General features: G+C 50.9%; 1 protein-coding gene across 1 annotated transcript in view; it reads right to left on the reverse strand.

Annotated features, from left to right (window-relative positions):
* The window catches only part of SMAP2 (small ArfGAP2), a 29,660-nt gene extending 16,875 nt beyond the window's left edge, over positions 1-12,785 (reverse strand). The window contains exon 1 of the mRNA XM_063418937.1: positions 12,618-12,785. Within this exon, the coding sequence (XP_063275007.1) occupies positions 12,618-12,720 (103 nt within the window). The 5' untranslated portion in view covers positions 12,721-12,785. The remainder of the gene's footprint in view (positions 1-12,617) is intronic.
* Between the last annotated feature and the right edge of the window lie 2,141 nt (positions 12,786-14,926).

Consider the following 14,926-nt stretch of genomic DNA (forward strand, 5'->3'; position numbering starts at 1 on the left):
CCACCAGGGTGAAATGGAAACCCCAATCCCACATGGAAAATTGGGATTTGCTCAATAACCACCAATGTCAGCCTTGCCTGGAGCTGCCACCGCTTTTGGCTCAGTTTTATGGATAATTTGAATATCCATGAAAAGCAAAATCACCTGGAACCAACCCTGCTCTGCCCTGGTGAAGTTGGCGGCCCTGGGCTTCACCTCAGGCCTGCACAAAATGGAAAAAAATCAGCTTGGAGTGAGAATCCTGATGTTTAAAGTTTTAATTCCATTTATTTCAGGCTCTGTGCAGCTCTGAGCTCACACTCAGGCTCACTCAGCTCTGCACACAGCAGGGACACAAAACAAATCCTTCTCCTGCTGCACCCCAAGGACAACTTTCAGCCCAAAAGCACAAACAAGGGGGGCTGGAGGGAGGAACAAGAAGGATGGGACCTCACAGCCTGGAGCTGGAATTGGACAATTAAACCTCAATGTGCAAATGGACCAAAATTTATAAAAATGTGAGACCTCCTGACCAGTTGTCCATTTTGTGCCCATTTTGGGTCCATTTTGTGCCCATTTTGGGTCCATTTTGTGCCCATTTTGTGCCCATTTTGGGTCCATTTTGTGCCCATTTTGGGCCCATTTTGGGTCCATTTTGTGACCATTTTGGGTCCATTTTGTGCCCATTTTGGGTCCATTTTGTGCCCATTTTGGGCCCCTTTTGTGACCATTTTGGGTCCATTTTTTGCCCATTTTTGTGCTCATTTTGGGTCCATTTTTTGCCCATTTTGGGTCCATTTTGTGACCATTTTGGGCCCCTTTTGTGACCATTTTGGGTCCATTTTTTGCCCATTTTTGTGCTCATTTTGGGTCCATTTTTTGCCCATTTTGGGTCCATTTTGTGACCATTTTGGGTCCATTTTGTGACCATTTTGGGCCCCTTTTGTGACCATTTTGGGTCCATTTTTTGCCCATTTTTGTGCTTATTTTGGGTCCATTTTTTGCCCATTTTGGGTCCATTTTGTGCCCATTTTGGGTCCATTTTGTGACCATTTTGGGTCCATTTTGTGACCATTTTGGGTCCATTTTGTGACCATTTTGGGTCCATTTTGTGCCCATTTTTGTGCCCATTTTGGGTCCACCTTGGGTGCAGCCCTGGCCAGGCTCTTGTCCTCCCCAGGGATCCTTAAAGGCTTTTAATAAATCTCTGCTTTATTCTCCAGCTCTGCCCAGTCTCTGTTCCAGCTCAGCCTCCCCAGGGCATCACTCCCAACATTTTGCAGAGCCCGGGTGCCCGCCCAGCTCTGGCACAAGAATTTGGGGAGCTCAGACCCCCCTGGCTGATGCTGCAGGAGGATCCTGAGCTCCAAATCTTCCCTCAATCAGGGAATTTTCCTCTCCAGCTTTCCTGAATCCATTCCCAAAGGATGATGAAGCCCCAGCAGGGATTCAGTGCCCAGGAGAAAATTCCAGAGCCTGTTTTACATCTCAGCCTGTCCAAATAAATTCCACATTCCGAGCTGCTCCTGCCAGCTCCACCTAAGCCCTGCTCATTAATGCTCCAAGGGCTGCTCAACAATCTGAATGGCTGAAAAAGATCCTAATTCCCTCTAAAACCACGGCATAATTCCCTTTTCAACTCCAGCCTGCTCCAAATGAGCTCCACTCGCTGCAGGTTCACACCCTGGAGTGGTTTTAGTGGGAAAATCCCAAAGGGATTCACTCCTCACCCTCTCCTCAGGCACCAAATCCTGGCCCAAGTTCCTCAGGCAACTTTTCACAGCAATAACTCTGCAGAAAGGGTTTAAAAATAAACCAGGAGCTGGCTGGAAAGCCACAGCTCCTTGGAAAAAAAATAAAAATAAGAGTGATTCCATGGGATTGAGGGAGCATCAGGAATCAGAAATATTCCAGCTGTTCCAGCCTCATCCATGGATCCTAAAATTGCTCCGTGGAATCATCCAAGGATCCCATGAGGGAAAGGGGATGTGGGGAATTCTCCCCAGAGCGGAAAAATCCCTGCCAGGGGATGTTCAAACCCTCAGCAGGGAAAGGGAAAAAATTCCTGAAAATCCTCATTTTTGCAAAAGAACCCAGGGTCTGAGAGGTTCCTCAGCTGTTCAGCAGGGAAAGGGAAAAAATTCCTGAAAATCCTCATTTTTTGCAAAAGAACCCAGGGTCCAAGAGGCTCCTCAGCTGTTCAGCAGGGAAAGGGAAAAAATTCCTGAAAATCCTCATTTTTTGCAAAAGAACCCAGGGTCCAAGAGGCTCCTCAGCTGTTCAGCAGGGAAAGGGAAAAAATTCCTGAAAATCCTCATTTTTTGCAAAAGAACCCAGGGTCCAAGAGGTTCCTCAGCTTTTCAGCAGGGAAGGGAAAAAATTCCTGAAAATCCTCAATTTTTTCCATAAGAACCCAGGGTCCAAGAGGTTCCTCTGCCTCGTGGTTTTCTTGTTCTGGAAATAAATTGCTCAAGGATTTTCTGTTTATCCTGTGACAGAGCCTCTCTTGCAAAACAACTTCCTCTGCTCTCTGCTGGGAACTTCTGGTCTGCACTGCCAGGACAAGGAAACTCTAAAAATGCACTGAAATAGGCCTCAAGATCTCTAAATTATATTATTTAATTATTAACATTATTAATCACTGAGCTGAGCACAGGTTCTGCTGCAGGGAGCACGGATCCACCTCAGATTTGGGATTAATCCCTGCTGCACTCCCAGATTTAATTCCCAGGACTTTGAGGAACCAAAGAAAACTCTGAAACCCCACGGAAATCAGCCTCAAGACCTCTAAATTATATTATTTAATTATTAACATAATTAATCACTGAGCTGAGCACAGGTTCTGCTGCAGGGAGCAGGAATCCACCTCAGATTCGGGATTAAATCCCTGTTGCACCCCCATATTTAGGCCCAGATTTAATTCCCAGGACTTTGGGGAACAAAACTCTAAAACCCCACTGAAATCAGCTTCAAGATCTCTAAATTATATTATTTAATTATTAACATTATTAATCACTGAGCTGAGCACGGGCTCTGCTGCAGGGAGCAGGAATCCACCTCAGATTTGGGATTAAATCCCTGTTGCACCCCCATATTTAGGCCCAGATTTAATTCCCAGGACTTTGGGGAACAAAACTCTAAAACCCCACTGAAATCAGCTTCAAGATCTCTAAATTATATTATTTAATTATTAACATTATTAATCACCAAGATGAGCACAGGTTCTGCCGCAGGGAGCACGGATCCACCTCAGATTTGGGATTAATCCTCACTGCACTCCCAGATTTAATTCCCAGGACTTTGAGGAACCAAAGAAAACTCTAAAACCCCACTAAAATAGGCCTCAAGATCTCTAAATTATATTATTTAATTATTAACATTATTAATCACTGAGCTGAGCACGGGCTCTGCTGCAGGGAGCACGGATCCACCTCAGATTTGGGATTAATCCCTGCTGCACTCCCAGATTTAATTCCCAGGACCTTGGGGAACAAAACTCTAAAACCCCACTGAAATCAGCCTCAAGACCTCTAAATTATATTATTTAATTATTAACATTATTAATCACCAAGCTGAGCATGGGTCCTGCTGCAGGGAGCACGGATCCACCTCAGATTTGGGATTAAATCCCAAATTTAGGCCCAGACTGAGGGATTTGTGCAGCTTTCAGGGGATGCTAAACCTTCACTTTAGCACACACAAAAATAAAGGTTTTGATAAAGATCTACCTGATCAAGCAGCTGAATCATCCAAAAATTCAGCTTTATTCCATCCTTTAAAAGAAAAAAAAAGCTGTTTGGGGGATTTTTTGTCTTTTTTTTTCCCCTTCAAAGTGATCGCAAGCCTCAACCACACTTTGCATGAAAAACGAAGGTGCTGGCTCTGAATTCTGCCAGAAAATGCTCGAAATCTTCTGGTTTACCAAAAAAAAAAAATCCAATTTGGCCTTGAAGACCAAGCTTTGTGTGTTTTTGAGTCAGGACCAGCAGCTTTATCACTTTATCATCAGTGTTTCTTTGAAGTGCAGCTGGAGGAAATGAAAATTTCTCTGAACAGCAGGGTGGGGCCTTCCTGCTGCTGCAGAAAGTGATGGTTGTTCCCTCAGTCAATAAAATAAAAATTTCAGGCAGTGCTATCATCAAGACCCATGAGAAAGAACTGGGTGACATCACCGACACAGCTTAAAAATTAAATGTATATTTAAAAAAATAATCAGTTAATTGCACAATCCAGACTTCCTGTGGCGTTATTTTTGACAAAAAAATTGCATCAGTCAATCCTAAAAATCGCAGATTCCAAATTCCTGAATTTCCATGAAATGCAAAAAAATTTAGGTGATTGTTGCACCTGTAAACCAGAGCAGCAGGATGGAAGCTCCACCATCCCTAAGTTGACTTTTGATGCTGTAAATAGAATTTTGCTGCTTTTTCAGATGGTTTTAATTCCTCACTTGGTGTTCAAAATATTCAAACTCTGTTTTCCAATTTAATTTTGAGTTGGGGAAGTTCTAGAAGCCACCAAGTTCTTAAAAAAGCTCTGAGCAGAGGAAGGTCCTGGGGCAGTTTTTGATGGATTGAGAATTTTATCAATATTTAAAGCTAACCATGGATTGGGATCCATGAATTCCCAATGAAATTCCTAGGGAGAGGGTCAGGAATGAATGGCACATCTGGCCAAAAATACAAATAAATCCATTTATTAAGGTAAATCCAGCCTCGTACTCTTCCCAAAGCTCCGACTTTGTCCCACATTTCCTGGGACACAGGGAACAACCCCAGGAACAAAACCTGAAGGAGCCCTGAGCTATTCCTGACTTTTTCCTTGCTTTCCAGACCTACTTTGAATTTTTTTGGAGCACCAGCTCCCTTTGCACTGCAGCTGCCATTCCTTACGTAACTCCAGTTTCTATAGGAACAAACTTTACTCCAGCTGGGAAATCACGTGGAATTTTTAATTAATTTTTTTTTTTTTTTAGGGGGGAGATTTCTTTTCCCACCTCCACCCCTCAGGTGGGTCCTGCTGCTCTCAGGATTATTCTTTATTCCTGGCAGATGTAGGGCCAGGGATCCGAGTGTGACTCAGAGCTCTGCTTAAAAGGGATCTTCCTACAACTAATTCCACACTAAATCCCTGTTGGGAACGCTGATGCTTTTTTTTTTTCCCCCTTGCTTGAGTGGGAAGTTACAGCTCCAGGCAGGCTCAAGGTGGAAGGAGCTGTGTCCTCTCCTAGTTTTACCCTGCTGAGGTGAAGATCCTGGAGGAATAAAGTGAATTTTGGAACGTTTTCAGAGGTTTTTCACTCCCTTTGTGCACAAATCTCTCAGCTCTGAACGGGGAAGAAGAGCAAAAAAAGCAGAATAATGGAAGATCCCAGAATATTGTGGGATTCAAATGAACACACACAACCCACATGCACCCCTCTGGCGAGGTTCCTCTCCTCATCCCAGATTTCCCAGTCCAAGCTGAGCAATTCCAGCCCCACCAGTTTGGGTTTTGGAAGGCGCAGACTCCCCCTCCATCCTGAGCCTCCCTCCTCCCATGCAGCTGTTCCAGCAGCTATTTAAAAAAAGGAAAAATAAAGTTCATTTTGGAATTGCTCTGACTGCAAAGGAAATTCAGCTGCAGCTCAAGAGGCTGCTGGAGGAGGAGGAGTTGAGTCACGCAGGTTTTCGGGGAATATTTGGTTTGGATGAACAGGAGTTAGGCTGGACTAAAGCAGCTCCCCCATAGGATAATTCCCAAATTAATTCCCAAATTTCACTGGAAAGCAGCTCCCCCATAGGATAATTCCCAAATTAATTCCCAAATTTCACTGGAAAGCAGCTCCCCCATAGGATAATTCCCAAATTAATTCCCAAATTCCACTGGAAAGCAGCTCCCCCATAGGATAATTCCCAAATTAATTCCCAAATTCCACTGGAAAGCGGCTCCCCCATAGGATAATTCCCAAATTAATTCCCAAATTCCACTGGAAAGCAGCTTCTCTACATCACCTACTCCAGCCTCAAGCTTGTCCCCTTTCCTATCCCATATTTAACCACCTCTGGGCAGGGATTTCCCCAGTCCTCTACCTTTATTTTATTTTATTTTATTTGGAATTAAACCTGGATTTGTGCCGCGTTCAGCAGCGCTTCTCCCACCTAATCCCCAATGTTGCAGTTATTCCAGGAGGAACATCAGGACTTCCTTGGCATCGGCACTGGGAGAGCCCTGTGTTTACCAGAAGTACCTAAACTGGCCCTGAACTGGCCCTGAACTGGCCCTGAACTGGCCCTGAACTGGCCCTGAACTGGCCCTGAACTGGCCCTGAACTGGCCCTGAACTGCCCAAAAACTGCCCAAAACCTGGCCCTAAACTGGCCCCAAACTGGCCCCAAACTGGCCCCAAACTGGCCCCAAACTGCCCAAAAACTGGCCCCAAACTGCCCAAAAACTGCTCCAAAACTGCTCCAAAACTGCTCCAAAACTGCACCAAAACTGCACCAAAACTGCACCAAAACTGCACCAAAACTGCACCAAAACCTGCAACAAAACCTGCAACAAAACCTGCAACAAAACCTGCAACAAAACCTGCAACAAAACCTGCCCAAAAGCTGCACCAAAACTGCCCCAAAAATGCACCAAAAACTGCACCAAAAACGCACCAAAAACGCACCAAAAACGCACCAAAACCGCACCAAACCTGCCCCAAAACCGCCCCAAAACGGCCCCTAAAATGCCCCAAAAATGCCCCTAAACTGCACCAAAAACTGCACAAAAAACTGCACAAAAAACTGCACAAAAACTGCACAAAAACTGCACAAAAACCTGCCCCAAAATCTGCCCAAAAACTGCTCCCTAAACTGGCCCTAAACTGGCCCAAAGCTGCCCCTAAACTGCACCAAAAATGCACCAAAAATGCCCCAAAACGGCACCAAAAATGCACCAAAAATGCACCAAAACTGCCCCAAAACTGCAGCAATTCCTTGGAAGAATCCCCCGGGATACAAAGCCCAAATTCAGGCGTGGGACCCGCGGATCTCACAGGACAAAGGGATGAAGAAGGGAAGAGCCAGACAAGCACGGGGAGCAACCTGAACCTCGGGCGCTCCCTGGGGAGGAGGCTCCTGCTCCGGCATCATCCCGGGATCCAGAGCCTGGAAGGGGCTGGAGAGGACAGGGAAGGGTTTGGGAGAGGGAGAGAATCAAACAGAATTAGCTGAGAGGAGCAGGAGGGCAGCGATGAATGTGCTCGATGGGAATTGTCTGAATTGCAGATGGGAGATTGCTCCACATCCATCCCTCCCTCGGTCATCCCGGCTCCAGGGTCCCAATCCGAGCAGGGAATGTGGAAAAATCCCACTGGCAGGGGAAAAATCCCACTGGTAGGGGAAAAATCCCACTGGCAGGGGAAAAAATCCCACTGGTAGGGGAAAAATCCCACTGGCAGGGGAAAAAATCCCACTGGTAGGGGAAAAATCCCACTGGCAGGGGGAAAAAAATCCCACTGGCAGGGGGAAAAAAATCCCACTGGCAGGGGGAAAAAAATCCCACTGGCAGGGGGAAAAAAATCCAACCAGGAAGGGAAAAAATCCCACCAGGGAATATGGGAAAAAAATCCCACCAGGAAGGGAAAAAATCCCACTGGCAGGGGAAAAAATCCCACTGGCAGGGGAAAAAATCCCACTGGCAGGGGAAAAAAATCCCACTGGCAGGGGAAAAAATCCCACCAGGGAATATGGGAAAAAAATCCCACCAGGGAATATGGGAAAAAAATCCCACCAGGGAATATGGGAAAAAAATCCCACCAGGAAGGAAAAAATCCCACCAGGAAGGGAAAAAATCCCACCAGGAAGGGAAAAAATCCCACCAGGAAGGGAAAAAATCCCACCAGGAAGGGAAAAAATCCCACCAGGAAGGGAAAAAATCCCACCAGGAAGGGAAAAAATCCCACCAGGAAGGGAAAAAATCCCACCAGGAAGGGAAAAAATCCCACCAGGAAGGGAAAAAATCCCACCAGGAAGGGAAAAAATCCCACCAGGAAGGGAAAAAATCCCACCAGGAAGGGAAAAAATCCCACCAGGAAGGGAAAAAATCCCACCAGGAAGGGAAAAAATCCCACCAGAAAGGGAAAAAATCCCACCAGGAAGGGAAAAAATCCCACCAGGAAGGGAAAAAATCCCACCAGGAAGGGAAAAAATCCCACCAGGAAGGGAAAAAATCCCACCAGGAAGGGAAAAAATCCCACCAGGAAGGGAAAAAATCCCACCAGGAAGGGAAAAAATCCCACCAGGAAGGGAAAAATCCCACCAGGAAGGGAAAAATCCCACCAGGAAGGGAAAAATTCCCAATGGCGGGAAAAAAATTCCCAATGGCGGGAAAAAAATTCCCAATGGCAGGGAAAAAAATCCCACCAGGAAGGAAAAAAATCCCACCGGGGCAGGAAGGAAGGAAAAAAATCCCACTGGCAGGGAAAAAAATCCCACCGGCAGGGGGAAAAAATCCCACCGGCAGGGGGAAAAAAATCCCAGTGCCAGGGGGAAAAAAATCCCAGTGCCAGGGGGAAAAAAATCCCAGTGCCAGGGGGAAAAAAATCCCAGTGCCAGGGGGAAAAAAATCCCAGTGCCAGGGGGAAAAAAATCCCAGTGCCAGGGCAGGAAGGAAAAAAATCCCACCAGCAAGGAAAAAACTGCTTTTTCCAGGTATTTCTCCAAGTGATTCCCACAGCAAAGGAGAGGATTTGTAACTCAGCATTGCCCGCCCTGCTCAGCTCTCCCAGTTCCCCCCAAACACGAGGCTGGTAACAAAAAGAGGAAGAAGCAGCGAAGAGATTTCACCCAATTTCCTGCAAAACAAGAGCAAAACCACCCTGAGATCTCACAGAATCTCCCAGGGGTTGGGAGGACCTTAAAGCTCTTTTAATTCCATCTCTGCAAAGGGACATTTCCACCACCCCAGGCTGCTCCAGCCTGGCCTGGGACGCTCCAGGCCCTGCTCAGAAAAGCGGCTTTGCCTCCAGACGTCCCTGGAAGTGCTGAGGGCACCATCTGGAGCCACCTTTCCGTGGGCAGAGTGGGATGTTGGAGTTATTCCAGGAGGAACAGCGGGACTTCCTCGGCATCGGCACTGGGAGAGCCCCGCGTTCACCAAAAGTACCAAAACTGACCCAAAACTGCAGCAATTCCTTGGAACTCAGGGCAGAGACAGCTCCGTTCATCAAAAGTACCAAAACTGCCCCAAAACTGCAGCAATTCCTTGGAAATCAGGGCAGAGACAGCTCCGTTCACCAAAAGTAAGAAAACGGCCCCAAAACGGCCCCAAAACCGACCCAAACCCGCAGCAATTCCTTGGAACTCAGGGCAGAGACAGCTCCATTCACCAAAACTGCCCCAAAGCTGCCCCAATTCCTTGGAACCCGGGGCAGAGACAGCTCCGTTCATCAAAAATGCCAAAACTGCCCCAAAATTGCAGCAATTTCCTGGAGCTTCAGGCAAAGACAGCTCCTGTGGCACCACACTGATCAAAAATCCCAGAACTGCCCCAAAACTGCAGGAATTCCCTGGAACTCTGGGCAGAGACAGCTCCATTCACCAAAAGTACCAAAACTGCCCCAAAATTGCAGCAATTCCCTGGAGCTCCAGGCAGCTCCACATTGATCAAAAATCCCAGAACTGCCCCCAAAGCTGCAGGAATTCCCTGGAGCTCTGGGCAGAGACAGCTCAATTCACCAAAAATCCCAAAACTGCCCCAGAATTGCAGCAATTCCCTGGAGCTTCAGGCAAAGACAGCTCCTGTGGCACCACATTAATCAAATATTCCAAAACTGCCCCAAAGCTGCAGCAATTCCCTGGAGCTCCAGGCAGCTCCTGTGGCACCAAATTGACCAAAAATCCCAAAACTGCCCCAAAATTGCAGCAATTCCGTGGAGCTCTGGGCAGTGACAGCTCCCATGGCCACACATGCCCCGGAGGAGGGGATTTCCCACTTCCAGGAATCTCATTAGTGCAGGGGGTAATTAGTGGATCAGATAAGTGGGGACAACCCCAGGCTGCTCTCCAGGACTGGTGCAATCCGTGCTCCCACACAGGAGCAGCTTCCAGCACTGGAAAGACCAGAACTTCCTAATAATTCTAATTCTAATAATTAATGAATGGAATTCTGCACTTTTAGGATGAGAATCTCCACCACCCCGAGCTGTGGGGTTGAATTTATTCCCATTTTGGTGGAATTTGCTGTCTCAGGCCTGGGAAGCCGAGATAAAGGAGATATTTGTGCCAAGAGATAAAGGATTGGCACTCCTGATCTGCCACCACCACCTTCATCTTCATCCCAGGCAGGTGGCAAGGATGGTTATTGTGGTTTAGGGGTGGAAATAAATCATAATTATCTCATTTTGAGCGTTGTTCAAGGGGCTTGGTGGGTTTTGAGGTCACGCTGAGGTGACCAAGTCCTTTGTTTACAGATGGATTTGGCCAATCCCCCCTCCAAGTTCACTTCCAGCAGCTCTTGGGAAATGAGGCTCAAGTCCAGATCTCCAAGTGATTATGGCAGCTCATTAAAATGGGATTTTGGGCAACTTTTAACTCATTAAAACGGGATTTTGGGCAACTTTTAACTCTTTTGCTGCGGGAAAACAAAGCAGCGACCACAGGGCAGCACCAGGAACAGATTTATCCCTTTGTTTTACCCTCTGGAATTCAAACATTTCTTCTCTCAGATAGATCAGGGTCACAACAGCCTTGGAATCAGAAAAACATGGAATGGTTTAGGAGGGGTTTTAAAGCTCCTCCTGTGCCTTTCACCATCCCAGGCTGGCCTTGGACACTGCAGGGATGAGGCAGCCACAGATTCCTGTGCCAGGGGAAAACCACAAGGGGACAAAAATCTGGAATTCCTGATGCCAGGGGGAGGTGACAGCTCCTCCCCTGTCCTCACAGGGGACAGGATGGGACTCCCCAGCTGGAATTGCCTCAATCCCACAGCGCTGCCCCTTCCTCTTCCTCCTTCTTCCTCCCCTTCCAGGAGAGGCCCCCACCCACCCCAGGGTGATTCCCGGGATTCCCACAGGGACACCCGGGGTCATTCCCTGCCCGGCTCCCCTGGGAACCGCAGCTCCTCCAGCAGCTCCTCCCGGTGCCCCTCGCACCCAACCCGGCTGTGAGCAGCCAAAACCCGCGGGGTTTTACCCCAAAAACTGCCGTGGTCTGACTGCAAAACCCTCCCTGTTGTGCCCCCAGAACTGTTCTGGTGTCTCCACAAACCACGGCGGTCTTTACCCCAAACCCACCGTGTTATTGCCCCCAAAACCACCCTGTTTTCTGCCCCAAACACAGCCTGTTCTACCCCAAACCACGGAGTTCTTACCCCAAAAACCACCCTGCTCTCTGCCCCAAACACAGCCTGTTCTACCCCAAAACACGGAGTTCTTACCCCAAAAACCACCCTGCTCTCTGCCCCAAACACAGCCTGTTCTCCCTCCCAAACCACTCTGTTCTTACCCTAAAACCAGCCGGTTCTCTGCCCCAAACCACGGAGTTCTTACTCCAAAAACCACCTCGCTCTCTGCCCCAAAACCACCCCGTTCTTACCCAAAAACCACCCCGCTCTCTCCCCCAAATACACCCTGTTCTCACCCCAAACCATGGAGTCCTTACCCCAAAAACCACCCCGTTCTCTGCCCCAAACCCACCCCGTTCTTGCCCCAAAATCACCCGCTCTCTCCCCCAAACAGACCCTGTTCTCACCCCAAACCACGGAGTTCTTACCCCAAAACCACCCTGCTCTCTACCCCAACCCACCCTGTTCTTACCCCAAAAACCACCTTGTTCTTACCCCAAACCATGGAGTCCTTACCCCAAAAACCACCTCGTTCTCTGCCCCAAACTCACCCTGCTCTTCATCCCAACACATCCTATTCTCTCCCCAAACCCGCTCCGTTCTCTGTCCCCAAAAACCGCTCTGTTCTCTCCTCAAACCCACCCCGCATTTACCCCAAAAAACACCCCGCTCTTACCCCCAAACCCATCCTATTCTCTGCCCCCAAACCCGCCCCGCTCTCTCCCCAAATCCCCCCGTTCTCTCCCCAAATCCCCCCCGTTCTCTCCCCAAATCCCCCCCGTTCTCTCCCCAGATCCCCCCCGTTCTCTCCCCAAATCCCCCCGTTCTCTCCCCAAATCCCCCCCCGTTCTCTCCCCAAATCCCCCCGTTCTCTCCCCAAATCCCCCCCGTTCTCTCCCCAAATCCCCCCGTTCTCTCCCCAAATCCCCCCGTTCTCTCCCCAAATCCCCCCGTTCTCTCTCCCCAAATCCCCCCGTTCTCTCCCCAAATCCCCCCGTTCTCTCCCCAAATCCCCCCGTTCTCTCCCCAAATCCCCCCGTTCTCTCCCCAAATCCCCCCGTTCTCTCCCCAGCCCCCGCGCTGCCTCCGCCGCTGCCCCCGCACAACCCCCGTAACCGCCGGGGCAGCACCGTTGTCCCCCCGCCGCCACCGCGGCGCTCCCCAGCGCCCCCCTGACCCCACCAGAGCCCGGGCCGGGTCTGTCCGACCCTCGGGGCAGCGGCGACACCGGCGAGCCCCGAGCGGCGGCTCCGGTGGGGGGCACCAAGGGGGAGCATCCGCTGCGGCGCGGGCTCGGCAGGCCCCGCCGCCCGTTCGCGCTACCTTTGGCCTGGCAGTCGGCGCAGAACTTGTTCTCGTCCTCGGCCAGCAGCCCGGCCAGCACCGCCTGGTAGCGCTCCACGTCCCGCACCGATTTTCCCGTCATGGCGCGGCCGGCGCTGCCCGCCCGCGGGTCACGGCCGGCCCGCCCGCTTCCTGCTTCCGGTATGGGCGGGGCTAAAGCCGCGGGGAGGAGCCAATCAGCGCCGGCCCCGCGCGGGAACAACTCCCACGCGCGCCGGCGGTGCTGGGAGATGATTGGTCGAGGCGCGCCGGCGGGAGCCAATGGAGAGAGAGGGGCGGGGCTACTTAGGGTATGAATGGAGATGGTCACGTGACGGCATGGGGGGACAATGGGGGACACGGGGGGGACAATGGGGGACACGGAGGGGACAGGCCGGGGCTGGGGGACACAGGGGTGCGGAGGGGATGGCCAGGGAGCCTGGGGGTGCTGGGTGGGAGGTTTGTAGGGGGCTGTGGGGTGCTGGGTGGGGGTCCGGGGATGCTGGATGGGGGTTTGGGGGGGCTCAGCGGTGCTGGGTGGGGGATTTTGGGGCACCCTGGGGTGCTGGGATGCTGGGTGGGGGTCCAGGGATGTGGGATGGGGGATTCTGGAGGTCCTGAGGTGCTGGGTACGGGGTTGGGGAGGATTCAGGGGTACAGAGGTGCTGTGTGGGGAGTTTTGGGGGGCTCGGGGGTGCTGGGTGGGGATTTTGGGGGGCCCTGGGGCGCTGTCCCTGGGGCTGGAGGGGTCCTGGCAGTGCAGGGGGCCGGGCTGAGGAGAGGACTCAGGAGAGGAGAGGAAAAGCCGCGATAAAAGGGGCAATGGCACCGACAGGAGACAAAAATCTGTCATTGAAATACTCTGAGAAAACATCCAGAATTACATAATCCTCCCCAAAAGTGACACTCGTGTCCCAGAAAGGGACAGTGCTGGGACACGCGGGCAGGAGCTCCGCGAGGGGGAGATCCAAAGGGAGACCCAGCCCGGATCCCTTTTGCCTCAGCACCCCCGGGTCTGTGGAATTGTTTCCCTGTCAGGATGGGACACGCAGATCCAGGAGGGATCCCAGAGCGGAGCGGGGCAGCCCCGGCCCAAACTGGTCCGTGCTGGGACGGAGGAGGAGGAGGGAGAGGGAGAATAAGAAGAAGAGGAAGAAGAGGAGGAAGAAGAAGAACAGGAGGAAGAGGAAGAAGGGCAAGAAGAGGAAGAAAGGGAAGAAGAATAAGAAGAGGAAGAAGAAGAAGAGAAAGAAGAAGAGGAGGAAGAAGAGGAGGAAGAGGAAGAAAGGGAAGAAGAGGAAGAAAGGGAAGAAGAGGAAGAAGAGGAAGAAAGGGAAGAAGAATAAGATGAGGAAGAAGAAAAAGAAGAAGAGGAAGAAGAAGAAGAAGAAGAAGAGGAAGAAGAGGAGGAAGAAGAAGAAGAGAAAGAAGAAGAAGAGGAGGAAGAAGAAGAAGAAATGGCCCGGGATGAATCATCCCCTGTAATGGGAGCAGGGCTGTGAGCAGGACACGCACCCCCCCATGGAAATTGTCTCTGTGACCCCACCTTCCCTGCCAGCGCCGCTCTGGGGACATGGGGACACCCCCGAGGGGCTCACAGGGCAGGAATTGGGGCGGGAATGCCCCAGGAGCTTCCCTGGGTGGCAGGAACTGGTTCCAGTGCCGCCCCCCTCTCAGGGTGTGGGGGAGCTGCAGCCACAGCACCCAGCGGCGCTGGGGTGGCACCGCGATGGGGACACCGCGGGGGACACCGCCTGGCCGGGCTGGCCCCGGCAGCAGCTCCCGAGCGCGTCCCTGTCCTGTCCCAGCCCCTCGTCGGTGCCAGATTTTGTCCCTGTTGTGCCGAATTCCGTCCCCATTGTGCCAAATCTGTCCCCATCGTGCCAAATTCCATCCCCATCGTGCCAAACCGCGTCCCTATCGTGCCAAATCTGTTCCCATGGTGCCAAATCCCGTCTCTATGGTGGCAAATTCCATCCTTATCGTGCCAAATCCTGTCCCCATCGTGCCAAATCCTGTCCCCGTGGAGTCAAATCTGTCCCCATCGTGCCAAATTCCATCCCCATCGTGCCAAACCGCGTCCCTGTCGTGCCAAATCTGTTCCCATGGTGCCAAATCCTGTCCCCATGGTGCCAAATCCTGTTCCCGTCGTGCCAAATCCTGTCCCTATCGTGCCAAATCCCGTTCCCGTCGTGCCAAATCCTGTCCCCGTCGTGAAAAATCCCTTTCCAGTCGTGCCAAATCTGTCCCCGTCGTGCCAAACCCTCTGTCCCCATCCGGCCCGCAGCAGCCGCGGGCTCACCTGAGAG

The sequence above is a fragment of the Prinia subflava genome, chromosome 24, assembly GCF_021018805.1.
Source record: "Prinia subflava isolate CZ2003 ecotype Zambia chromosome 24, Cam_Psub_1.2, whole genome shotgun sequence".
Lineage (NCBI taxonomy): Eukaryota > Metazoa > Chordata > Aves > Passeriformes > Cisticolidae > Prinia > Prinia subflava.